The sequence below is a fragment of the Protomyctophum bolini genome (assembly GCF_963924005.1).
Source record: "Protomyctophum bolini genome assembly, chromosome: 15".
In the NCBI taxonomy this organism is placed as follows: Eukaryota; Metazoa; Chordata; class Actinopteri; order Myctophiformes; family Myctophidae; genus Protomyctophum; species Protomyctophum bolini.
In genome coordinates this window covers 1,601,689-1,628,415 of record NC_137876.1, presented here as the reverse complement: position 1 = coordinate 1,628,415, position 26,727 = coordinate 1,601,689, and the positions used below count along the sequence as shown (strand labels likewise).

Genomic DNA, 26,727 nt, shown 5'->3' with positions numbered 1-26,727 from the left:
CGCACTTCAACAATACGTTCAGCGCTTTGAACCGTAACACACTTCAACAATACGTTCAACGCTTTGAACCGTAACACACTTCAACAATACGTTCAACGCTTTGAACCGTAACACACTTCAACAATACGTTCAACGCTTTGAACCGTAACACACTTCAACAATACGTTCAACGCTTTGAACCGTAACACACTTCAACAATACGTTCAACGCTTTGAACCGTGACGCACTTCAACAATACGCTCCAACGCTTTGAACCGTAACGCACTTCAACAATACGTTCCAACGCTTTTAACCGTAACGCACTTCAACAATACGTTCAACGCTTTGAACCGTAACGCACTTCAACAATATGTTCTAACGCTTTGAACCGTAACACACTTCAACAATACGTTCAACGCTTTGAACCGTAACACACTTCAACAATACGTTCAACGCTTTGAACCGTAACACACTTCAACAATACGTTCCAACGCTTTGAACCGTAACGCACTTCAACAATACGTTCAGCGCTTTGAACCGTAACACACTTCAACAATACGTTCAGCGCTTTGAACCGTAACACACTTTAACAATACGTTCAACGCTTTGAACCGTAACGCACTTCAACAATACGTTCAACGCTTTGAACCGTAACGCACTTCAACAATACGTTCCAACGCTTTGAACCGTAACACACTTTAACAATACGTTCAACGCTTTGAACCGTAACGCACTTCAACAATACGTTCAACGCTTTGAACCGTAACACACTTCAACAATACGTTCAACGCTTTGAACCGTAACGCACGTCAACAATACGCTCAACGCTTTGAACCGTAACGCACTTCAACAATACGTTCAGCGCTTTGAACCGTAACGCACTTCAACAATACGTTCAACGCTTTGAACCGTAACGCACTTCAACAATACGTTCAACGCTTTGAACCGTAACACACTTCAACAATACGTTCAACGCTTTGAACCGTAACACACTTCAACAATACGTTCAACGCTTTGAACCGTAACACACTTCAACAATACGTTCCAACGCTTTGAACCGTAACGCACTTCAACAATACGTTCAACGCTTTGAACCGTAACACACTTCAACAATACGTTCAACGCTTTGAACCGTAACGCACTTCAACAATACGTTCAACGCTTTGAACCGTAACACACTTCAACAATACGTTCAACGCTTTGAACCGTAACGCACTTCAACAATACGTTCAACGCTTTGAACCGTAACGCACTTCAACAATACGTTCAACGCTTTGAACCGTAACACACTTCAACAATACGTTCAGCGCTTTGAACCGTAACGTACTTCAACAATACGTTCAACGCTTTGAACCGTAACACACTTCAACAATACGTTCAACGCTTTGAACCGTAACGTACTTCAACAATACGTTCAACGCTTTGAACCGTAACACACTTCAACAATACGTTCAGCGCTTTGAACCGTAACGCACTTCAACACACACGGATTAACGTGTCCCAAACCGTCCCTCCAAAAGAAAAAAAGGAGATCTACAAGCTCACAATGTGTGAGCAATTATGGTTCTTCTGACGACTAGTCACAACTAGAGTTGCACTCTGTCGAGTGCAACTCTACCCATCTTGCAATGGGTCTGGTGGTCCACAAGATTCGCTACACCGCCAAGACACCCATGTACCCGTCTAAATACTTCCTTAATGTTAGCGAAGTCCACACCCATAACACCAGAGGGAGTGCAACAAACCATGTACAACCCAGATTCGGCACAAACAAGGAACTAAATTATTTTAGCTCCTATGCCACCAAAATGTGGAACGCCCTACCAACAGTCATTAAGACATGTGAATCCCTTGACTCCTTCAAAACCGCTCCCCCCCCCCCCCCCCACCACCACCACCCACCCTTTTTTCCCCTCACTGTATTATGTGTCTTTTCCCTTTTTACCTCTTTTATGATGAATTCCTGTTCTGTTCTTTAACTATATAGAAGTGTCTATTTGTACGTCTCTAAATGTTTTGATGAATTGAACATGGTGGGACCCTCTTGTAAACAAGTGTAATGCTTAATTGGGTCGTCCACTCACAGTTAACAGTCTTTGTATTGAGTTTGTGCTTAAAATGTACTGTAATTCTGCAAACTGTTAATAGATATTTCAATCAATCAATCAAACCTATACTTGCGCGTTACACACAAGTAGGCCAGTGCGCAAGCAGAGCGCGCAAGTACTGTCGACCGCTACGAACGTTCAGATCTCAGCCTCTCTGTACAACATTGAAATTACATACTAAAGTCAGGTTATAAATGGTGTTGTAGCGACTACTTCTTCCCATCAAATCAAATTAGAAGTATTGCTATATGAGGCTGAGCTGTCGGCAGGAACTGTATGACGCGTTTCTTTCAATCAAATCCAGAAAAGTTCTTATTGTAGTTAAAGGTGATTTATTGACAAAATAAACAAGGTCCAAAAATGTACTGAAGAAAATGTTGATAAATGAAAACGTAGGTATAAACGATTAATAATAATAATAATAATGAATTGCATTTTTATGGCGCTTTTCTATGCACTACGTGCCTACTCAAAGCGCTTTACAACGGTCCATTCATTCATACGTTGGGAGGTGAAGGTTCATTCATTCATACATTGGGAGGTGAAGGTTCATTCATTCATACATTGGGAGGTGACGGTTCATTCATTCATACGTTGGGAGGTGAAGGTTCATTCATTCATACATCGGGAGGTGAAGCGGCGAACAGTCGACGCCAGCGTCCTCACTTCCCACCCCCAACGGTCAACAGAAAATATTGAGCCTAGAGAGCTCACCCCCATTCTCTCACTGAACGCCACTGCCCAGACACACAGCTGACATCAGTAAAATGATTAGCAGATGGGAGGGGAGGGGAGGGGAGGGGAGGGCTGTCAGCCAATGAGTTTTAATGGGTTAATGAAAACTGCTGGGAATTCTGCACTTCCTTATTGGCTCCATTAAGCCTGAATCTCACTGAATCTCACCGCCTGGTTATAAATGGAAATTAAAGTCACTCCCCCCAAGGTTATCAAATGTTATTCCACATTAATATTATTATATATATATTATATATAGCACTGACAATCAAAGGAGAAAAAATAAATAAATCCATAAGATGCCTGAGCTGTTGAAATGAGCCTAACTGGAAGTTGATTAAATAGCAGGAGATCAAGTATAACCACTTTGATGACAGACGGAGAAACCTTGTATGTCCCAAAACCAGCCCCCAGTAAAGGCTATCAGACGTTGAAACATGGTGAGAAGAACCGTGTATGTCCCAAAACCAGCCCCCAGTAGACTGTATTGATATCCTGGCCCGCCCCAGAGCAATCCTCTCACACGGTCCAGAAATAGACCCGTCAGGCCCGCTGCGTTCCCCTAAAAATACTCCATCCAGTATTCTGTGGGCTCCCATCAACGCCACATCCTTATTTAAGTGCCAGTGTGAACTATAGGCCTCGTGAAATAAATTGCCTCGGATTCATGTGGCTTTCCAGCGCCAGTAATCCAATGTTTACCTAATGGAAGTTAAACCCCTTTTGGTGTTTTAACTAGCACTTTAGCCATTGAAAAAATAGCAGATCTACAAGCTCGTAGCGCGGCATCGAGTGCCGCGCTACGAGCTTTGTAGATCTGCTATTTTTAGAAAAGTCGTGAAAATGTGCCTCAAATCTTTTGAATATTGTTACAAAGTCAACGTTTTTAACTCAAATCTTTGTTTCTGGGGGGGGGGGGGTCCCTGGAACAACATATTTTCAGATGGGCGATTACAGATCACTTTTGGGGGTCCTTGACATGAAATATTGAGCACCCACTGATATAGAAAACATTGTATTTCAGAAAACTGTCATGCTTTAGTTTTTATCTTATTTCGAGGAGACCAATTATAAGAGCAAAACGATATTTAACCCATTCTCCGCCTCTGGCTTAGATCAGGGGTGCCCAAAAGGTAGATTTTTTTCCTCTACCAGTAGATCACATGACATACAGTATATAACAATATATATAATAAATAACATAGTAAAAAATGTTTAAAAAAAGCATCTGCCACTTGAACCAAGGTGACATGTGCAACCCAGATTTGGCACAAACAAGGGACTAAATTAATTTCGCTCCTAGGCCACCAAAATGCGGAACGCCCTACCAACAGTCATTAAGACATGCAAATCCCTCGACTCTTTCCAACACACACACACACACACACACACACACACACACACACACACACACACACACACACACACACACACACAGAGCTTACCTAGTGGGTGGTCAGCGTAGTCGGGTCTCTGGATGTCTCCAGGTACTAGCCTCATGGTGGTCTGCAGAACAACGACAGGGTTCAGATCAGGGGTCCAGGACCCCCACATAGACTAATAATAATAATAAAACTATATTTGTATAGCACCTTTCATGACATGAAATGCAGCTCAAACTGCTTTACAGAGCAACGGAGAAAATAAAAGAAAAGCAAGGCATAAACATTAAAAAACAAGCAAACAAGCAACAACTGAACATTTGTTAAAAGATTGTTGGACAACAACTTCAGAAACTTTATACATCCACATATGATAACAGCATCCTAAGGTTAGCAAGGAATATCACCTCTAATACTAAGCATGTGTTGTATGGAGAATATAGGTTGCTGCCTTCAGGAAGGAGATATGGTGTTACCAGCATATACAATAAGGTCAGACTAAAGAGGTCCTTTGTCTACCAGTCGACCTTGAGGCTTAATCAGGAGATGTAGTAGCCACAGGATAATCTAAGCGGTGGATATTGCTCATGTCTTTATGTATGTAAATTGTCTTGTTCTTTGTATATGTGTTTCTGCATACTTGGCTGCTGTGTCGCAAGACAAATTTCAGTGTGAACTGACAATAAAGTAATATATCATATCATATCATAATGCAATACAGTGAGGACATGAATAACAAACAAAAAAAAAATCAATTAAAAGCAATGTTGTAGAAGTGGGTCTTGAGCTGTGCTTTAAAAATGTCTACAGAGGCTGCCTGACGAAGGTACAGTGGGAGTTTATTAAACTACAGAGGCTGCCTGTCGAAGGTACAGTGGGAGTTTGTTAAACTACAGAGGCTGCCTGTCGAAGGTACAGTGGGAGTTTATTAAACTACAGAGGCTGCCTGTCGAAGGTACAGTGGGAGTTTGTTAAACTACAGAGGCTGCCTGTCGAAGGTACAGTGGGAGTTTGTTAAACTACAGAGGCTGCCTGTCGAAGGTACAGTGGGAGTTTGTTAAACTACAGAGGCTGCCTGACGAAGGTACAGTGGGAGTTTGTTAAACTACAGAGGCTGCCTGTCGAAGGTACAGACTCACCAGGGGATAGTGAGGCCGTAGTTTAAAAGACTCACCAGGGGATAGTGAGGCCGTAGTTTAAAGACTCACCAGGGGATAGTGAGGCCGTAGTTTAAAGACTCACCAGGGGATAGTGAGGCCGTAGTTTAAAGGGAAAAGACTCACCAGGGGATAGTGAGGCCGTAGTTTAAAAGACTCACCAGGGGATAGTGAGGCCGTAGTTTAAAGGGAAAAGACTCACCAGGGGATAGTGAGGCCGTAGTTTAAAAGACTCACCAGGGGATAGTGAGGCCGTAGTTTAAAAGACTCACCAGGGGATAGTGAGGCCGTAGTTTAAAAGACTCACCAGGGGATAGTGAGGCCGTAGTTTAAAAGACTCACCAGGGGATAGTGAGGCCGTAGTTTAAAAGACTCACCAGGGGATAGTGAGGCCGTAGTTTCCCCGTGAAGTGGTATCCTGGCCATGGGTCTGTGTTGGTGTCCTTCACCACGCAGTTCTGACATTCACTAGAGACCTCCTCTACACACACAGGCACGCACGCACACACACACACACACACACACACACACACACACACACACACACACACACACACACACAGGCACACACACACACACAAACACACAGGCACACGCACACACACACACACACAGGCACACGCACGCACGCACATTAATAACGCAAAAGAGAAAAGAAGAACATGACTGCATCTCAAGTAATCGACACATGACTATACTATAAAAAAAACGTATTTTTTCTCCTTTTTTGGGCGACTTTTTGGGCGACAGTAAGTACCAGGTGTCATGATTGAGTGTACGCGGGCGCTGCGCTACAATACATACCCCAGTCATTCACAGCGAGTCATTTTGTCCAGCTGCCTACAGATAGTTATACTGCTTTACAGTACATTTAGCAATTTAGCTACATTAACCCATTCTGACCTGAGATCAGATTCATAGGAGGTTTCCACTGGACACACACACACTGGTCTGATTAATCCATTCTGACCTGAGATCAGATTCTAAAAATGTCAGTCGTTCTTCGAATTTTCAAAAATAGCAGACCTACAAGCTCATAGCGCGCCACTCGGTGGCGCGCTATGAGCTTGTAGATCTGCTATTTTTCAATAGCTAAAGCATAACATGATGCTAACACCAAAATGGGTTCCCGTTCAGAATGGGTTAAAAGCACTACAAGTAACTTCATGGAATAAAATGATAGCATACTTGGTTTTACTAAGTGTCATTCTGTGCAGTTGACAGCTAATGGACAAAAAAACACAGTATTTATTGGAACAGGTAGCACATGTAAGAGACGGACATAACCATATTTATGACTAGACAAGCCAGTTCGGGTGTTTTGGTGGCACCTAAACCAAGAACAAAATATTCTTAAATCTTCTATTATCTACAGAGCAGTAATAGGTTGGAATGCACTACCAAAGTTTATAACCAATATAAATACAAAATTCATCTTTAAAATCAAGTTAAAAGAACACCTTATATGTAAACCATACTGCAGTAACCCTGGGAAAATAATAATTCTAATGTATAATGTGTTGAAAGTGATTTTTTTGTTGTTTGATGTTTTTCTTTGTTTTTTATTTCTCCTATGTTTTTTATTTCTTATTTTATATTTTATTTTACTATGTTTTATTTTGAGTTAGTGTTTGTAAACAATTGTAAGTATTGCCTTTTGTTAAATGTTAAATGTTTGTCTGTGTCGGACCCCAGGAAGACTAGCTTCTGTCAAGGCAAAAGCTAATGGGGATCCTTATAAACAATAAACAATATTGTCACACCCATTCCTGGGCTCAGAGGTGCTAAATTAATAAAGGAATCTTTGAAGGGGGAATTCTCTAATTTGGGATTTCTGGTTCAACAGGTTTTCAAATGGTCATATCTTCTTCATTTCCCCCCCAATTTCAATGAGCAATACCTCATAATATAAAAGGTTACAGTGTGCAGTTTCATAATATGTAAAGAACTGAAAAATGCCCCCTTGTATATCAAACCACTGTCCCCGGTCACATAATATAGTGACCGTTTTGCACATGGGAAATACGTACTTGCTTTTTTGTGCAGCTGCTTATGAGTTCCCCAACTCCCTTTGAAACATTCCTGTAGGAACACAAGACAGACGAGAGAAAATGCAACATGAGCACAAGAGAGATGGTACGAGAAGAGAAACATGGCAATGATAATAGTGTCTTAGTGTTTAACCCGTTCTGACCTGAGATCAGATTCTAAAAATGTTCTTCTACATCCTGACAGCTTTCTGAAAAAGCTATGTTTCTGTGTCATCCGCCTTCAATTAAGGCCAACATTGTACACAATTTTAGAAAGATGTCAGTGAGGTATTTGTATATTTAAGGCATGTCAATTATAATAGCTCTGCCCTATGTGTGCAATGTGTGATTACGACGCCTAAATGGTAAACAGAAATGCAAATTGTAATGTTGAAATGTTCAATGCAACACACACACACACACACACACACAGTTAATTCCAATTTGTGTGACAAATTATGAACATAAAATGTATAATAGTGATTCATGACAGCCCTACATGAGAATCTACGTCCCCATACACACAGTCACACACACACAGTTAATTCCAATTATTTGTGTGACAAATTAAGATCTTAAATTTGTAATCGTGACTCATGACAGCCATACATAAGAATCTATGTCCCCATACACACAGTCACACACACACACACACACACACACACACACACACACACACACACACACACACACACACACACACACACACACGGGGTGTATAAATATCTGTCCCTCCCAGCCAGTGGGAAACAGGAGCCCTGGGGCATGGCCGTGGAGAGAGAGAGCGAGAGAGAGCATGTTGGCTGTCACACTGACTCACACATGAAACTTTTACACTTTCGTTTACCATTACAGCGTATTGGGATCCAATCCAAACAAATTATTCACACCCTCGTGTGTCTGGTCTGGCTGCCCTATAGAGCACTCCATCTGCCTCCCAAAGACAGAAAGGGAACAGAAATCACAGCCTAAAGCAGAATGACTGACTGACTGACTGACCCCTCCATGGCTGCTACACGGACCCTGGTGACCCGCCCTATCCTGTGACTAAAGCAGAATGACTGACTGACCCCGCTATGGTTGTTACACAGACCCTGGTGACCAGACTGACTGACTGACTGCTACACGGACCCTGGTGACCCGTCGTATCCTGTGACTAAAGCAGACTGACTGACTGACTGACTGCTACACGGACCCTGGTGACCCGTACTATCCTGTGACTAAAGCAAGCTGACTGACTGACTGCTACACGGACCCTGGTGACCCGTCATATCCTGTGACTAAAGCAGACTGACTGACTGACTGCTACACGGACCCTGGTGACCCGTCATATCCTGTGACTAAAGCAGACTGACTGACTGACTGCTACACGGACCCTGGTGACCCGTCATATCCTGTGACTCCGCTCTGCTGTCACCTAGTTACAACATTAGCGTTTTGATTGATTCAAGTATTTATATTAACAGTTTGCCGAATTACAGTTCATTTCAAGCACAACTGAACTCAATACAAAAAACAACGGTTAACTGTGAGTGGACGACAACATAAAGCCCTTGTTTACAAGAGGGTCCTCCACCTTAATGTTCAATTCATCATAAAACTGTGACCCCCAGGAGCTACCGAATTCGTCGGGGTAACCGATGTCGGCGTGACGACCCCACCCACCCGGGGGGCTGAGGTTAAGTGGAGTTCTGGGGTGCTGTTATTAACCTAAATTATATGCCCCCCCCCCCGCCCCGCCCCTCCCCTCAGACAGACAAATAACAGATCTACATACACGCCAACAACGTTAATGCTCTTGTTATAGCTTTGTAGATCTGCTCTTTTTTTATCTCGTTATGGTTTCCTCCAGTCAGAACCTGTGGAAAACGTGCTTTCCCCTTTTCCCCGTTCACTGCTCGCTTCCTCCATGTCCGGCCTGGAGCCCCGCCCACCGCATCCGGCGCTCTCCCCCACGTACACACACACACACACACACAACAAAACACACACACGTTTCCGTATCCTGTTCTAGACCGGACGTGCCTTTTTCAACGCGAATAGAACAGCTATACCGACCGTAACAAACGTTCGTCTGGCGGATGGTCTGGATGGGTGTGTGTGTGTGTGTGTGTGTGTGTGTGTGTGTGTGTGTGTGTGCTGTATGAAGCAGTGCTTCTGGCTGCCATGGGGCCTTATTGGTGGTCATTATGATGCGTTTGTTTGTATGACAACCTTTCACAAAGACAACAAAAAAAAATCAAACAAAACAAATCATCTAAAATTTCAAAACAAAAGCCCAGTAGAGAACCCGAACCACCAACACCACCAGTACCACCACCACCACCACCACCACCACCACCGACCTGCGAGCAGAAGTAGGATCCCGGGATGTGTAGCTTGATGCAGGTGGGACACTGCAGCTTGGCCTCCTTGCCGCAGCCGTCCGTCTCGCATTCTCTCTGCTGTTGTTGTTGCTGGTCGTCTCCTTCTTCTTGTTCCTCTGCTTCTTGCTGCTGCTGCTGCTGTTGATCGGTTTCGCTGCTGCTGTTCGCCATGCTGCCTCCTGCCTCAGCCTGCCGTGTCGAGGAGGAGGGAGGGAGGGAGGGGCGAGGCGAGGCGAGGCGAGGCGCTACGGAGCCGGGGACAGGCTGGTGGGACTGGGGCTGGTGGCATGGGGTAGTTTTATTTCACCCGTGCGGTGTGCTGTAAGGCACTTATTATAGTACTATTTACAATTTGGGCATTTACAGTGAGTAGCAGCAGACGCTCTTAAATCTTAATCCAGAGCGATTTGCAAATTTAGGCATTTAGCAGCTATAGACGCTCTTAATCCAGAGCGATTTATTATTTAGGCATTCAGATGCTCTTAATCCAGAGCGATTTACAATTTAGGCATTCAGATGCTCTTAATCCAGAGCGATTTACAATTTAGGCATTCAGATGCTCTTAATCCAGAGCGATTTACGATTTAGGCATTCAGATGCTCTTATAGCTAATTACAATAATAGGCATTTATCAGACGCTCTTAATCCAGAGCTATTTACATTAAAGCAAGAACAAAAAAACATGGCAATACATCACATAAAAAGAAGCTTATCAAGAAACATGCGTAAACTAAAACGTAACAGTGGAATCTCTATATAATGAAACTATACATATAAGTAAAGTTTATAATAAACTATACATACAGACTATAGGCCTACCTATAAAGTGTTAATTATGATTACAATGCATTTCTATAGTGCTGTCTACATCACATGCTATAAATCTGCTATAAGCCAACACCACTTTTTATGGTGGCTCAGAGGTAGAGTGGCTGGATGGGAACCGTCCACCAGGTTGCCAGTTCGAACCCGGGCTCTCCCAGAGTTAATGTTTAAGTATCCTTGAGCAAAGACTCTGAACCCCTAATTGCTCCGTACCGGTTCTAGGCCTTTTGAGGCCCTAGGCAACATATTATACAGAGCCCCGCCCCCCCCCCCTCCTGCTTTGCCACGCCGGATAAAAATTGTAAATTTGCCATGAAAATGCTTCAATCTGGTGCACTTTGAGATCAAAATTAAGAAGCTAGGTGGGGGCCACATGTGGCCAGTAGCCCATGTAAGGGATACATGAAAAAAAAAAATCTTCTCCCTGTGACGAGGCCCCCTCAGTGGTTGAGGCCCTAGGCGACCGCCTAGTTCGCCTATGCCTAGAACCGGCCCTGCTGGTAGTGGTCCTACCCCCCCCATGAGACTTACAAATCCCAAATGTTTATAAACAAATCCCAAATGTTTGTAAACAAATCCCAAATGTTTATAAACAAATCCCAAAATGTTTATAAACAAATCACAAATGTTTATAAACAAATCACAAATGTTTATAAACAAATACCAAAATGTTTATAAACAAATCCCATGAGACTTGGTCCTACCCCCCCGACCATGAGACTTACTACAGCTCAACTGGTAGTGGTCCTACCCTCCTGATGTGCAGGTTGGTTCCTTGCATGGTTTCCTCTGTCATCGGTGGGTGAATGGGTGAATGTAATGCACAATCTATGAATGTGTGTGTGTGAATGGGTGAATGTAATGCACAATCTATGAATGTGTGTGTGTGAATGGGTGAATGTAATGCACAATCTATGTGAATGTGTGTGTGAATGGGTGAATGTAATGCACAATCTATGTGAATGTGTGTGTGAATGGGTGAATGTAATGCAATCTATGTAAAGATGTAGATCTAAATACTGTAATAACAATGTATGAGGCACACAAACAATCACCTGCTCCCGAGCTGTATCCAGGAGCTGTTCTGGCCTAGAGAGAGAGAGGTAAACAACCTAAGAGGCACTTCCATGTGCCTAAATGGCAAAAAAACTACCATAAGACACCTGCGCATGCTCAATCAAACCGTCAGGTGGGTACAGTTTCGTCCAATCAACGCCGACGTTCACATACTTGGGGGAGTAACGGCCGGAGCCACGTTCCGTTCCGCCGTAGGACGGTGTCGCGGCGTCGTAAAATGGCAGATGTACAAGCCCACGCGTCGTGGCGGACGCGTCGCCGCGTGGACTTGTAGATCTGCCATTTTACGACGCCCGCGACACCGTCGCGCGACGCTCACACTACACGCACGTCAGGCTGTGAAAGATGGCGACCGCCGGACCGGTGAGAACTTTCACTTACAGAACACACCAAAACCATCAAAATGTTAACGTTTTTTAAACCTCTGCGTCATCACACATACATCAAAGTTACTGTATAAAAAACTAAACACGTTTATTAACACAACCTTTATTAATTAAAAAAGTATTAATGAATATTATTAGAAGAACTAGTATGAAGTTTTCTGTTTTTTTTTTTTTTTTTCCTTCCTCCACCAGCCCTCGACCCCCCGTCTGTCCAAATAGAGGAAAAGCTTGTTGGAAACTAAAGCCACGTTAGCTTCGTGCTAGTTAATGCTAACGGCTGTGGACACACTAGTTCTAAAGACTTGTGTCTGCACATTCTGGGGCTGTTGCTCAATTTGCTTTTGCCAATTAAAGTTTTGGGATCCGGTCTAGAGCAGAAGCGGAAACAGCTTGTTTTTCCTGCATGTAAAGTGTGCGTGGAATTAATAACCGGATACAGGAGGCGGGGCTCCGGGTCCAGACGGGACGTGAGTTCGGACTAGTGAAAAGGAACCCGAGGCTTCTTCCTTTTGGAAAAGTGACGCAAGGACTAAGTTGACGTTATAGCAGTGTTACTAACAGCTGTTGAATATTTATAAACGTTACAACAACTTGTCCAGTAACAATTAAAACACGTTACTGAACACACTGAGCAGGTTGTTGGTCATGTTGGCTAAACAGCTGCTCTACATGTCCTTTTAAGACTTGAATTATTGTTAATTATATATGCTTGTTCTGCCTATAGCCTATACCGGTACCTCATGTCAGGAACAGCCAGCATTGAGCAACCTTACACGAGTTGGTCTCCAACTAAATTAAATGCCAATATCAGATAAGAGAGTTAAAGTGTGTATTATTATTATTATTATTAGTAGTATGTTGTTGCGTGGTGGATGTAGAGTAGAGTTTATTTATTTTGGTCATTATAACAAATAATAATAACAAATCATTTTTTTTTTGCAAAAGAAACATTGACCAAAAAGGTGTAGGCTGAAGCCTAAGCTTATAGTGCTACCCTTCTAACAGATAAATGGCTTTCACAGGTAAAATAATACAACAAAACAAACAGAAGGGGAAAAAACAAGAAAACAAAACAAAAACAAACAAACATAACATAAAACAAAAACAAAGACAGACAGGACAATACAGTTAACAGGAACAAGACAACAAAGAACAAAAACAACAAAACAAAACACAAAACAAGACATCATATCAATGTTCTATAATTATGTATCTACTTTTTTTGAACTATACAATTTATTTTAATTTATTTATTGTACTACAGTTTTTTTTAGTTCGTTATCGTTTTGTGTGTATATGTATCAAAATCACTCAGATTAATTAAATATGAATTCCCGAAAAATGCATCAGACTAAATGTGAAAACACCTAGAAAAATATAAGTATAAAAATAAGTAAAGTATAAAATATCAATCAAGCTTCATTTATATAGCACAATTAAGAAAACAAGCGCAGTTAATTTGCTTCACTGAAAAAAAAGAAGAGGACGCAGGTGGTTATTAACTTTCATCTCCAACTTTATATAATAATTTAATCAGACAAGATAGTTAATAAATAATAATAATAACTCTGTTCTGTGAGGGAGTCTCATGCACAGAGAACGGACGACAATAGCAGATCTGTAAGCTCAGAACGGTCGCAACCGCAACGCCAAGTGGGCTTGTAAATCAGCTGTTCTCGGCGGGCAGTACAGTTGAACGAATGAATGGTTTATTTCGATCTATTCAGTTGGACATTTATTACAGAAACATTGTTTTCTTTCATAACGCGATCGAAAAGGAATATTTAGGCAGAATCTTATAGCTTATTTATTTATGCCTATAATCCTTATTACATATTAACAACTTAGAACATGTACAGGGCCTACAAAACAATCAACATTTAGACAAAACATAAAGACAAAGAAAAACAAACAGAACAAGACAGAACAAAATAACATTCAGACAATCTTACACATTATAATAGCATTTAAGTCGTCAGGCATTCCATATGGTATTTTTTCCTGTTTTAGCCTTTTTTAAATTGTACTGTAGGTCTCAAAATGTTCTGATGAATTGAACATGGTGGCCCCCGTTGTAAACCAGTGTAATGCTTTATCAGTGTGTCGTCTACTCCACACAGTAACAGTCTTTGTATAGAGTTGTGCTTTCGTGCGAAATATGTACCCATTCTGCAATGCTGTTAATAAATATTTAAATCAATCAAAAATCAATGTTCTGTCCCAAGTCTGAAGCCGTGGCCTTGTTTGTGTTCAGGAAAGCACCCCTACCCCCTCCCCCCCCCTCCCCCCACGAAGGAGGAGCAGAAGAAGAAGAAGGTCAGGAGGAGATCGGACAAGAAGTAATGAACCCAGAAGATTACATCAAACACCCTCTGCAGAACAAGTGAGACACACCACCTCCATTCATTAAACACACATTTAGGAGTTTGCATGTTCTCCCCCGTGTCCCCTAATCCTGGTCTCTAAACTGCCTCCCCCTGGCCAGCCGGGGCGCCTGATGGAGGGGAAAAGAACTGGTTGGAATAACGTGTTCCTTCCACGCGCTACGTCCAACCAGGGAAACTCCCCCCTGTCAGGTGTAAAGGAGCAACTTGGACACTCAGGCATGAAGGAAGCATGAGTTCAAGTCCGTTGCTCTCCCCTTGTCCCCCATATATGGGGACTAGGTTGGTCTCCCCTTGTCCCCCATATATGGGGACTAGGTTGCTCTCCCCTTGTCCCCCATATATGGGGACTAGGTTGCTCTCCCCTTGTCCCCCATATATGGGGACTAGGTTGCTCTCCCCTTGTCCCCCATATATGGGGACTAGGTTGCTCTCCCCTTGTCCCCCATATATGGGGACTAGGTTGCTCTCCCCTTGTCCCCCATATATGGGGACTAGGTTGGTCTCCCCTTGTCCCCCATATATGGGGACTAGGTTGCTCTCCCCTTGTCCCCCATATATGGGGACTAGGTTGGTCTCCCCTTGTCCCCCATATATGGGGACTAGGTTGCTCTCCCCTTGTCCCCCATATATGGGGACTAGGTTGCTCTCCCCTTGTCCCCCATATATGGGGACTAGGTTGGTCTCCCCTTGTCCCCCATATATGGGGACTAGGTTGCTCTCCCCTTGTCCCCCATATATGGGGACTAGGTTGGTCTCCCCTTGTCCCCCATATATGGGGACTAGGTTGGTCTCCCCATGTCCCCCATATATGGGGACTAGGTTGGTGGAGGGTGTGTAGAGTCCAGGATCACATTAGATGATTGACACAGGGGTGAAAAATGGGTTACAAAATAAAAAAAACATAAAAAAAAAAACACACACATTTAGACCTGAGCTCGATTCTAAAACATGACAGTTTTCTGAAAAAAACCCATGTCAGTTTCCTGTCAAGGACCCCCAGAAATGTTATGTGATTGGCCGCCGACCCCCATCTGAAAATATGTTGTTCCAGAGACCCCACCCAAAGCAAAGGTTTGAGTTCAAAACGTTCTGAAACGCTCTGAAAGAATATATATTCAAAGATTATATATATTCAAAGATTTGCGCCACATTTTCACCTTTTCTTTAAAAAAAAATAGCAGATCTACAAGCTTGTAGCGCGGCACTCGGTGCCGCGCTACAAGCTTGTAGATCTGCTATTTTTTAATAGCTAAAGTATAACATAATGCTTAGTTAGTTAGTTGCTGCGAGAGTGAGGTCTAGCCAACACCAACTCGGGATTCCTGGATCGCATGCCCTCTACAAATTCCTATCCAACATCAGGTCCTTAATTGAGCTCTGCAGTGTTAAAGCAGAAATAACATGCATTTTAAAACTGTTTTTAATATTTAACATCATATTGTCTATGTCCCTCAAACTGAGTCTCAATCACCACTCTAATATAACCGATATAACTCTGATAAGACGGTTTCTGAACTGCCCACAGCCCTCCTATGAGACACAGACAGAGTAGGAAAATGTTTGTGCCATTTTTTCATGATTATTTGTGAGGACCTACTATATGAAGATAGGTTGAAAAGTGGTGAAGTGGTCCTTTAATGACTGTTGGTAAGGGCGTTCCACATTTTGGCGGCATAGGAGCGAAATGAATTTAGTCCAAGATGTATTCAGTATAAGTTTGGTTCTGTTTGGGCCCGTGGCCGTTCGTTTGGGGCACGAACACAACCATCTGTTGGGTCTCAGCTGAAAGACGTTGGTGAACCCTTGCTCTGAATTCCTTGTAGGGCTAATGTCTCATTGGCCAAACCGTATGACTCTGAAATGCGGCCAAAGTTTACTCTTACTCCAGTTATGATGTCAAAGTTTACTGCAGTTATGATGATGTCAACCCATTCTGGGCGGGAACCCCTTTTGGTGTTTTAAAGCATTATGTTATACTTTAGCTATTGAAAAATACCAGATCTACAAGCTCGTAGCGCGGCACTCGGTGTACAGTTGTAGGCCTGCTATTTTTGAAAAATCATGAAAATGTGGCACAAAATCTTTGAATATAATTATATTCTTTCCGAGCGAACATTTTTAACTCAAATCTTTGCTTCCGGGGGGGGTCACTGGAACTACATATTTTCAGATGGGGTTCGGTGGGAAAATACATATATATATATTTTTTTAATATATTTTTTTATCCCACGATTTTGTAACCCATTTTTTCACCCCTGTGCCAATCATCTAATGTGATCCTGGGCTCTACACACCCTCCACCAACCTAGTCCCCATATATGGGGGACATGGGGAGAGCAACCTAGTCCCCATATATGGAGGACAAGGGGAGACCAACCTAGTCCCCATATATGGGGGACAAGGGGAGACCGACCTAGTCCCCATATATGGGGGACAAGGGGAGACCAACCTAGTCCCCATATATGGGGGACAAGGGGAGACCGACCTAGTCCCCATATATGGGGGACAAGGGGAGAGCAACCTAGTCCCCATATATGGAGGACAAGGGGAGACCGACCTAGTCCCCATATATGGGGGACAAGGGGAGAGCAACCTAGTCCCCATATATGGGGGACAAGGGGAGACCAACCTAGTCCCCATATATGGGGGACAAGGGGAGAGCAACGGACTTGAACTCATGCTTCCTTCATGCCCGAGTGTCCAAGTTGCTCCTTTACACCTGACAGGGGGGAGTTTCCCTGGTTGGACGTATAGCGTGTGGAAGGAACACGTTATTCCTTTTAACTGTTCTGCTTTTAACTTGTACTGTTTTTAACCTGTACGGCGACCTTGAGTGCCCTGAAAGGCGCCTTATAAATAAAATGTATTATTATTATTATTCCAACCAGTTCCTTTCCCCTCCATCAGGCGCCCCGGCTGGCCAGGGGGAGGCAGTATAGAGACCAGTTCCTTTCCCCTCCATCAGGCGCCCCGGCTGGCCAGGGGGAGGCAGTTTAATACAGATATCTTTGACATGAAAATGTTTGAGCACCACTGACATAAAAACATGTTTTTTTTTTCAGAAAACTGTGAGGATTTAGAAGACATTTTGTAAAATTCTCCTCAGGTCTAAATGGGGTCAAAGAGGATTTCAGTTTCTACAGTGTTATGAAAAATAGTCTCTATTATTACTTTTCTATCCGTTTTGAAGACATACATTTGTACTACTCTTTTCCCTGGAGTTGTGCGTGCACACACACACACACACACACACACACACACACACACACACACAAACTACATGCCGTTCTTGCCAGAAATGCTAATGAGCAGCTTACATTTCCCAAAGCAGCTATACTGGAGAATTCCTTAATCTCAAATGTCAATAACCTTTTTTTTTAAAATAAATACAGTTTCTCTTCCTGAATTCGGTACAGCCCGAGCTTTCCACAAGCGCTGATCTACAGTACAAGCTCAGAATGATTTGTCATAATGACAATATATAAAGGATCTTAATGAGTGTTATTTCTGTCCACAGGTGGTCCCTGTGGTTCTTCAAGAATGACAAGAGCAAAACGTGGCAGGACAACCTGAGGGTCATCTCCAAGTTCGACACAGTGGAAGACTTCTGGGCGTAAGAGTCTCACCCACCTCCCATTGTGGATAATAGCCTAGTCTACGCACATGCAGCCATATTGGAATTCCTTACAAGAGTAATATATTAAGAGAGTGGCGACACTATGCCGTTGACTCCCATTGTAACAATGGAATGTGGAAGTGCTCATTCTATCTCAATGGGATAGTTCCAGCCATAGGAGCAATGTTTGGAACTATAGCCCATAGCACCCCGCTTTGTCTCAATGGGATAGTTCCAGCCATAGGAGCAATGTTTGGAACTATAGCCCATAGGCACCCGCTTTGTCTCAATGGGATAGTTCCAATGTGTGGAACTATAGCCCATAGGCACCCTGCTTTGTCTCAATGGGATAGTTCCAATGTGTGGAACTATAGCCCATAGGCACCCTGCTTTGTCTCAATGGGATAGTTCCAATGTTTGGAACTATAGCCCATAGGCTGTGTTGTTGAACACACACACAGATTTCGAGTTGAGATTTAAAACTGAAAGTCCCATAGCCTTACTGCAGGGCAGAATGGAAGCAGTAGAAGGCTATGGACCAGAGCTAGTCATTACTGTGATTTAGTCATTACTGTGATTTGTATTTGTAGTCATTACTGTGCTTTGTATTTGCAGTCTCTACAACCACATCCAGCTGTCCAGCCTCCTCATCACAGGATGTGACTATTCCCTCTTTAAGGTAAGGCCTAAATGGGTTAATATAAAAGGAAGCAGAAAGCTGCAGCGAACAGTGAACCTAGCCTCATAGATCACTGGGAAGAGACAGAGACTAACCCTAACCCTAACCCTAACCCTAAATGGGTTAATATAAAAGGAAGAAGAAAGCTGCAGCGAACAGTGAACCTTAGCCTCATAGATCATTGGGAAGAGACAGAAACAATTAAGTTGTATCCACAAGGAAGTACTTAGGAGAAAAAAAAACTGTCAAGATAGCAAATAAATGACGTCCTGTCATCCACTCTGCAGGGAGTTAGAACGACTTCCCTCTGGTAGACGGTACAAAGTACCTAAAGCTAACTTAAAAAAAAAAAAAAATCCTTCATTCCTAATGCCATTAAGGCACTAAATGATACCATGTCTCTTTAAATCTGTTTTTAATGTAATGGACCTTGGTTGTCCTGCTTTTTGCCCTTGTAGATAAGTGTGTTGTTGCTATTTTGTTGTTACGAGACCGAAGACATGGCCAAAGCATTTCCCCAGGGGGTCCCCAGACAAAAACGTTGAGAACCCCTCTGGCCTAGAGAGTAACAGAACATGTCCCTTTGTCCCTGTAGGACAGCGTGTAACTGTCCCTTGTCCCTGTAGGACAGCATGTAACTGTCCCTTGTGCCTGTAGGACAGCATGTAACTGTCCCTTGTGCCTGTAGGACAGCGTGTAACTGTCCCTTGTCCCTGTAGGACAGCATGTAACTGTCCCGTGTCCCTGTAGGACAGCGTGTAACTGTCCCTTGTCCCTGTAGGACAGCGTGTAACTGTCCCTGGTCCCTGTAGGACAGCATGTAACTGTCCCGTGTCCCTGTAGGACAGCGTGTAACTGTCCCTTGTCCCTGTAGGACAGCGTGTAACTGTCCCATGTCCCTGTAGGACGGCATTGAGCCCATGTGGGAGGACGAGAGGAACAAGAGAGGCGGTCGGTGGCTGATCACCCTCAACAAGCAGCAGAGGAAGATGGACCTGGACCGCTTCTGGCTGGAAACGGTACCGACGCACACCCCCAAATCCTCCAGTTTCCTCCAGTAGATCTGCTATTTTTCAATAGCTAAAGCATAGCATAATGCTAACAACAAAAGGGGTTTTAACCCATTCTGACCTGAGATCAGATTCTAAAAATGTCTTCTATGTCAGTCGCTCTTCGATTTTTTCAAAGAATAGCAGATCTACAAGCTCATAGCGCGCCACCGAGTGGCGCGCTATGAGCTTGTAGAATCTGTTTTTCAGGTCAAGCCAAGGACGACACTTAGCTGAGAGTGAGAGATCAAGTAGGGACCCCCACTATACATAGGCAATTATATTATAAAACTGTGTTGCAGATTAAACTACTTGTTTGACAGCACTACGAGTGTGACCTGTAATTTTTGTTTTGTTTATTTGTTTCTTTTCTATTTATATGTTGGTAACATTAATTGATAAACGATAGGCTATTACATTTTAATCTCTTGAACCCTCTATACTCAAAACCTCAAATTGATCTTTGAGATATAATAATTATACTATAGCCTATGATTATTAGTAATCTAACAATTCCACAATAACCAGCAGAGAGCAGACCCTTTGTTTACTTACAGAATTCTATAAGTTGGGTTGTTTGAGATGCAGAGCTATAATACTAACCTACAGTAAAACAATAAATTGCTTTGAATTTAAATGTAATGCATTTTTAGTTTTTACATGTTTTGGGAAATTAATAGAGCTTTAATATAAATCCTTTCTATTGTGATGAATCGCCATCGCATCGTATCGGTAGAGGGGTGAATCGCATCGTATCGCATTGATTTGAACTAAATGGTTATTGCATCGCATCGCATCGGGAAGAGGGAGAATCGTATCGCATCGTATCGCCAGGGGATTCCATGTATCTCTAATGTATCGTATCGCTGGCAGTGCATCGAGATGCGTATCGAATCGTGAGATGAGACGAGATTCACATGCCTAATGTATACCGTGTGGCCCGCCCACAGCTGCTGTGCCTGGTGGGCGAGGCCTTCGACGACCACAGCGACCAGGTGTGCGGGGCCGTGGTCAACGTCCGCACCAAGGGGGACAAGATCGCCGTGTGGACGTCCGACATCGAGAACCGAGAGGCCATCACACACATAGGGTGAGGTGTCCGTCCGTCCGTCCGTTTTGGAGCGGTGCAACCACTCCTACAACCAACAGGGCTTAAAGTTCTCCGTCCGATTTCCGTCCTGAGGATTTCATAGCGGTCTTTTATGAGATCAGCGCAGATTCGCAAAAAAATATATTTAAGGGGAAGTATGTGTATAGTGTAGCGATATGATGGCCAAATCCGTGAAAATGCAGCCTGTCTCTTTAAGAAGCTAGTGTGCACTACACAATGGTTCTTGTATTTATGGGCAGGGGCTGGATTGCTTAGAACAGACAGAGGCTAAGGTACCATGCACATTCATTTTCAAATATAATAACACTTTGGACAAAATAGCCAAAGTGCCCAGGTGTCCAGACATTGTCTAGATGTCCAGACATTGTCTAGATGTCCAGACATTGTCCAGACATTGTCTAGATGTCCAGACATTGTCTAGATGTCCAGACATTGTCTAGATGTCCAGACATTGTCTAGATGTCCAGACATTGTCTAGATGTCCAGACATTGTCTAGATGTCCAGACATTGCTGGAAACTATATACTGCCCACTGCCCACCTATCACCGTCCCATTTTAGTTGCCAAACCAATGGGTTCTCTTGTAATTGACTTTTGTTCTCACTTGCAACCTTATTATTGTAATGCAAGGTGCATAATGGCCTACTGAAGGCTACATGCCTATAAGTGTCTTCCTCTGGGTTATTTTTTACTTTAACACAGGGGTTTTTCAACTGATTGCGACCCAGGGACCACCACCTTGACTAAGAATCAACCTGGGGACCACCACCTTGACTAAGAATCAACCTGGGGACCACCACCTTGACTAAGAATCAACCTGGGGACCACCGTTGTGTTCTAATGGGATATGGGCTAAGATTATAGTGCTTTCGTAACACTTGCTATGGAATACCGTTTCTAAAACGATGGTCCACGGACATAACTGATACAGTACAGTACTGACTGTATATCTTGGGCGTGCCTTATAACCTTTATCCCTAAACTATTTTGCCACATTTTACTATCTTGAAAAATATTTTAAAATAGTTCAACTAGCTGATCTACTACATCCACACACAACCACAACCACACGACATCTAACTAGGGATAACTAGGAGCAAGAAATAACACTAGGACTAGGAATATACGAGGAGCTAAATAACACTGACACAATGTACGAACCAACAAAGAACTGAAAACACAAGGACATAGACATGGGATAACTAGACACAGGTGGACACCACTGACAATCAATGGGATAGGCGATAGGGATAGTGTGGAAACACTGGCAACCACAGGACTAGTGAGACAAAGCAGGGACAGAACTACAGGGGCAGACAGGAAGGCACAAAACAGGACTACAAAATAAAGGTTCACAGTGTAAGGCAAAACTGCAACTAAGAAACAAGGAAAACAGGGTACACAAGAAACATAACATGTCACAGACCGTGACAGTTGCTAGGTGTAATGTTAGAGACCACAGAAGTGAACCTTTTCAAGCCTGTTTTCTCAACTCGCTGTTTCTATTCCCTGCTTTCACATGACATGAAAAAACGAAAATCCAACGGCAGTCCCTCAGTCAAATCCTACATTGCTCGGGTAAATGCTTAGCTACGGTCGGCTAATGGTTTTCTAACGTGAGCCATGTTGTTGTGTGTGTGTGTGTGTGTGTGTGTGTGTGTGTGTGTGTGTGTGTGTCTATATACAGGAGAGTGTATAAGGAGCGTCTGGGCATCCCCATGAAGCTGACCATCGGGTACCAGTGCCACGCCGACACCGCCACCAAGAGCGGCTCCACCACCAAGAACAAGTTCGTGGTGTGACCGGAGCACCCCCCCCCCCCCCTCCCCCCCCCCCCCTCCCCCCCCCCCCACACCGCCATGTGCCTACTAGTGCCTACAGCTCTGCTCCGTACCGCTGGGGGAGTTCTCCTTCACGGGACACTGAGGGGCTCAACCCCTTTTTGTTGCAAACCAAGATCTTCTTTTTTAAACCCATTTCGGGGCCGAGAATTATAATTAATGTTATAATGTTTTAAGCGTTCTGCTCTACTTTCTTAGCTATTGAAAAGAAATAGCAGATCTACAAGCTCGTCGTAGCTCGTAGCACTTGAAAAAACCCGTGAAAATACCCCCATTTGAAAATATATTCTTTCAGAGCGAACGTTTTTTTTAAAAACTCAGATCGTTGCTTCTGGTGGTTGCGTGGTCCCTCCTGGAACAACATATTTTCAGATGGGGGGGTCAATATTACATATATTTTCTGAGGTCCTGGATATGAAATATTGAGCATCACTGATATATAGAAACATGAGGGTTTATTGTCAGAATGATTTGGAAGACGTTTTGTTCTCAGGTCCATTTTGGTGTTAGCACTATTCATGCTTTAGCTATTGAAAAATAGCAGATCTACAAGCTCATAGCGCGCCACCGAGTGGCGCACTACGAGCTTGTAGGTCTGCTATTTTTTGAAAAATCAAAGACATAGAAGACATTTTTAGAATCTGATCTCAGGTCAGAATGGAAAACTGTCTCAGGATGTAGAAGACATTTTTAGAATCTGATCTCAGGTCAGAATGGGTTTAAAAAGAAAAGAAGGATCTGGCTGCAAATGGCCCGACGTGTCTGTCGAAGGAGAGCTAACGTAATGGACCAGAGATAGACGGTGCTTCATAATGTTTACTACACTGCTGCAAAGACTGCACGCTTTACGGTGTGCAGTCAACCATGTCAACCACCACCTTAATATTATATACCAAATACAGTCTGGAGGGTTAAAACCATGTCAACCATCACCTTAATATTATATACCAAATACAGTCAAAATCGAAGAACGACTGACATAGAAACAACAGCTTTATCAGAAAAGAATCTGATCTCAGGTCAGAATGGAAGAAGTACAATTTGAGTACTTTTTTGCACCACTGCATTTCAACCATCACATACTCTATACCAAATATATATATACATATATATATATATAAACATATTCTATACCAAATATATGAACATGAACCAAAACCCTGGGCCTGAACCCCCCGGGGAGAATGAAAAAAATTAAAACATAAAAATGTAAAAAATATAAAAAATAAAAACAAATCATGTAATCTTCACAAAACACTAAACGCTGGATTTACACTTAGTCGCGTGCGGTCGTCGTCGTGCGGCCGTTGTCGTGTGGCCGTCGTCGTGCGGTCGTTGTCGTGCGGTCGTTGTCGTGCGGTCGTTGTCGTGCGGCCGTTTTGCAAAAAAACCCAAAGCTCACTCAAAACTAGGGCCGATTCTGTCCAGTGTTGTTTTTGGCAGCAAATGTCTTATTTTAGTCTAGTCGTATATAGTCTTTGGAATGGAACTGTAATTTAGTTTTAGTCATATTTTTAGTCACCTGGAATGTTTTAGTGTCAGTGTAGTTTTAGTCGACTAAATGTCATGAGATTTTAGTCGACTAAATCTACAGTTGATTTGGTCGACTAAACTGTGTTTTGGCGGGCCTTGGTGCCGTCCTAATGACTGATTTTACACTTGCTGAAAGCAGCCGATCTACAAGCTTGTAGATCTGCTATTTTCAGCATGCAACCATGAAGTGCAAAATGACTTATACTGGATCTCTTGTCCACTAGAGTCCCTTCCTAACATTTTAGTCTAGTTTTTATTTGTTGACAAAAAAAATACCGACAGTATATTTAGTCATAGTTTTAGTCATCATGGCTTTAGTTTATATGTCGTTTAATTTTGTCTGTGAAAAAAAGGTAGTCGACGAACATTTCATCGCCGTAGTATTAGTCGACGAAAACAACACTGTTTTGTGATCTTTTGTAGATCGGGTATTTTTCCCAAGAGCGCGACAGCTGCACCCAGCCAAGCATAAATCACGCAGTGACAATGAACAATAATAATCAATATCAAAATGAGAAGAAGCTGCATGCCGTGTCTAAAGAAATGTTTGTTGATTTATTTAATGGCAGGGAATTCTTTACGGAATGAAAATAATGCATAAAAAAAATACCTTTTATTTCTGTTTTGCCTTAATTCTCTTACAGCACCTTTGTGTGTGTATCGCTGTAACTCCCTTAATGTTAAAGCCTTTTTTAATTTATTATATCAATTTGCCTACATATATATATTATAGTAGTTATAGACCTTGTATTGTTGTATTGCTTATGGCCGTATAAGACCAGTGCACATACAGTAATCAAACCTTTTATGATGATTTCATTATGCAATGATTAATGTGAGTGTTGATGTGATTAAACAGATATTTGGTTTTTGCAGTTTGTGAGTTTTAAGTCTTTTTTTTTATATTGTTTGGAATACATATTTTCTTTCCACCTGTAACTTGTACAATTTAGGCATTTATCAGACGCTCTTAATCCAGAGTGAACAAAACGCATGGCAATACATAACATACATGAAAAGTAGTCATCATGAAACATGTGTTACAAGCTAAGAACGTAACAGTGGAATATGTATATAATGAAACTATACATATAAACTATACATACTATACTATTCATATATACTGTAAAGTGCTATAACTACATATAAATGAAATTCTAGCGCTGTCTACGTAACATGATACAAGTCTGTATAAAATGCTATGGGCCATGATGGAGTCTGAAGAGGTGGGTTTTTACGGCGGAAGATTGGGAGTGAGGCTGCAGTTGGTTGAGTGAGGTTGCAGAAAGAACCCGGGACTCCCACTCTGCCAGACCAACGCACAACCCACCGTGCCAACAGGGCTGAGCCCGATGGCTGGCTGGCTGGCTGGGGGCTACGTACACTTGGTTAGAACTGATTTAATATTCACCTCTCACTGTCACGGTGCGACTCAGGAGATGTAGGACCCCAATTGCAGAAACGGCGCAGGAGCAGAGCACGTCAAATATAGGTTATTTATTCTCCAAAACACAGGAACACAAGAGAACTTGTGTTGTCTTATGTCTGTCTATTTGTGAAAAAAAAGGATTGAATGCACTCAAAACAAATGCCTATGTGTGTATACACAAATGGCAAATAAAGGTATCTGAATCTGAACGCAGGAGAATAACAAAGAACACTACGAGAACCTAACTGGGACTGAACACTGTAACAACATCTATAATCAAACAGGGAACACAAGGGACTGCAGGGTTTAAGTAGACACAGGGATCACAAGACACAGGTGAACAGAACAAACAATCAACTCTGGGATTGGCTGGGAGACTAAACAGGACACAGGTGGAGAAAACTAGTAATCATAAGACAGGCAAACACAACTAGGCAGAACAGGAAACACTACCAGGGCAACACTACACATAATAAAAGTGTGGTGACACTCAACGGATGCTGAGCTGAGCCGTGTGTCCCTGCATGTCCCAGTGATAGTGACAAGTGGTAGAATTTAACACCTTCATGAGGATTTCTCTGGATAAAGATTAGTTTATAGTGGGATTATAGTTACAGTACTAAGTAACGTTGTTCGAGAAAGGGAAGTCTGGAAGTCTCAGCTGGGTTAACCAGACACCGCGACCTGATTCCGGAGAGGTAAAAATCCTCGACATGAAAACCTGGGCTGGTAGAAAGTCTTGGAACTCTATAGTAGTGACTTTCTGGAATTCATTAATAAAACAAAATAACAAAAAGGTTCAAAGGAACAGTATTGTATAACGGCAGAACAAAGGGAAGGTGTAATTAACCCATTCAGAACGGGAAAACCCCCAGCAGATCTACAAGCTCATATACCGAGTGCCGCACAACGAGCTTGTAGATCTGCTATTTTTGAAAAAAATCGTGAAAATGTGACGCAAATCTTTGAATATATATTCTTTCAGAGCGAACGTTTTTAACTCAAACCTTTGCTTCTGGGGGGGGGGGGGGGGGGGG

General features: G+C 42.7%; 2 protein-coding genes across 2 annotated transcripts in view; one reads left to right on the top strand and one right to left on the bottom strand.

The window, feature by feature from the left end:
• Nucleotides 1–9,954, bottom strand: part of metap1 (methionyl aminopeptidase 1) — a 30,983-nt gene extending 21,029 nt beyond the window's left edge. Inside the window, exons 1-4 of the mRNA XM_080784714.1 lie at nt 9,737–9,954; nt 7,392–7,443; nt 5,739–5,842; nt 4,268–4,328 (exon numbers count right to left, since the gene is read on the bottom strand). Coding sequence (XP_080640840.1) covers nt 4,268–4,328; nt 5,739–5,842; nt 7,392–7,443; nt 9,737–9,928 — 409 coding nt within the window. The 5' untranslated portion in view covers nt 9,929–9,954. The remainder of the gene's footprint in view (nt 1–4,267; nt 4,329–5,738; nt 5,843–7,391; nt 7,444–9,736) is intronic.
• A 2,040-nt stretch (nt 9,955–11,994) lies between these two features.
• eif4eb (eukaryotic translation initiation factor 4eb) lies at nt 11,995–25,136 on the top strand. Its single transcript, XM_080784724.1, has 7 exons — nt 11,995–12,022; nt 14,300–14,428; nt 17,950–18,045; nt 18,664–18,727; nt 19,633–19,746; nt 20,727–20,866; nt 22,575–25,136. The coding sequence occupies exons 2-7, from the start codon at nt 14,388–14,390 to the stop codon at nt 22,687–22,689; spliced, it is 570 nt and encodes a 189-aa protein (XP_080640850.1). The 5' UTR covers nt 11,995–12,022; nt 14,300–14,387; the 3' UTR covers nt 22,690–25,136.
• Nucleotides 25,137–26,727: the final 1,591 nt, after the last annotated feature.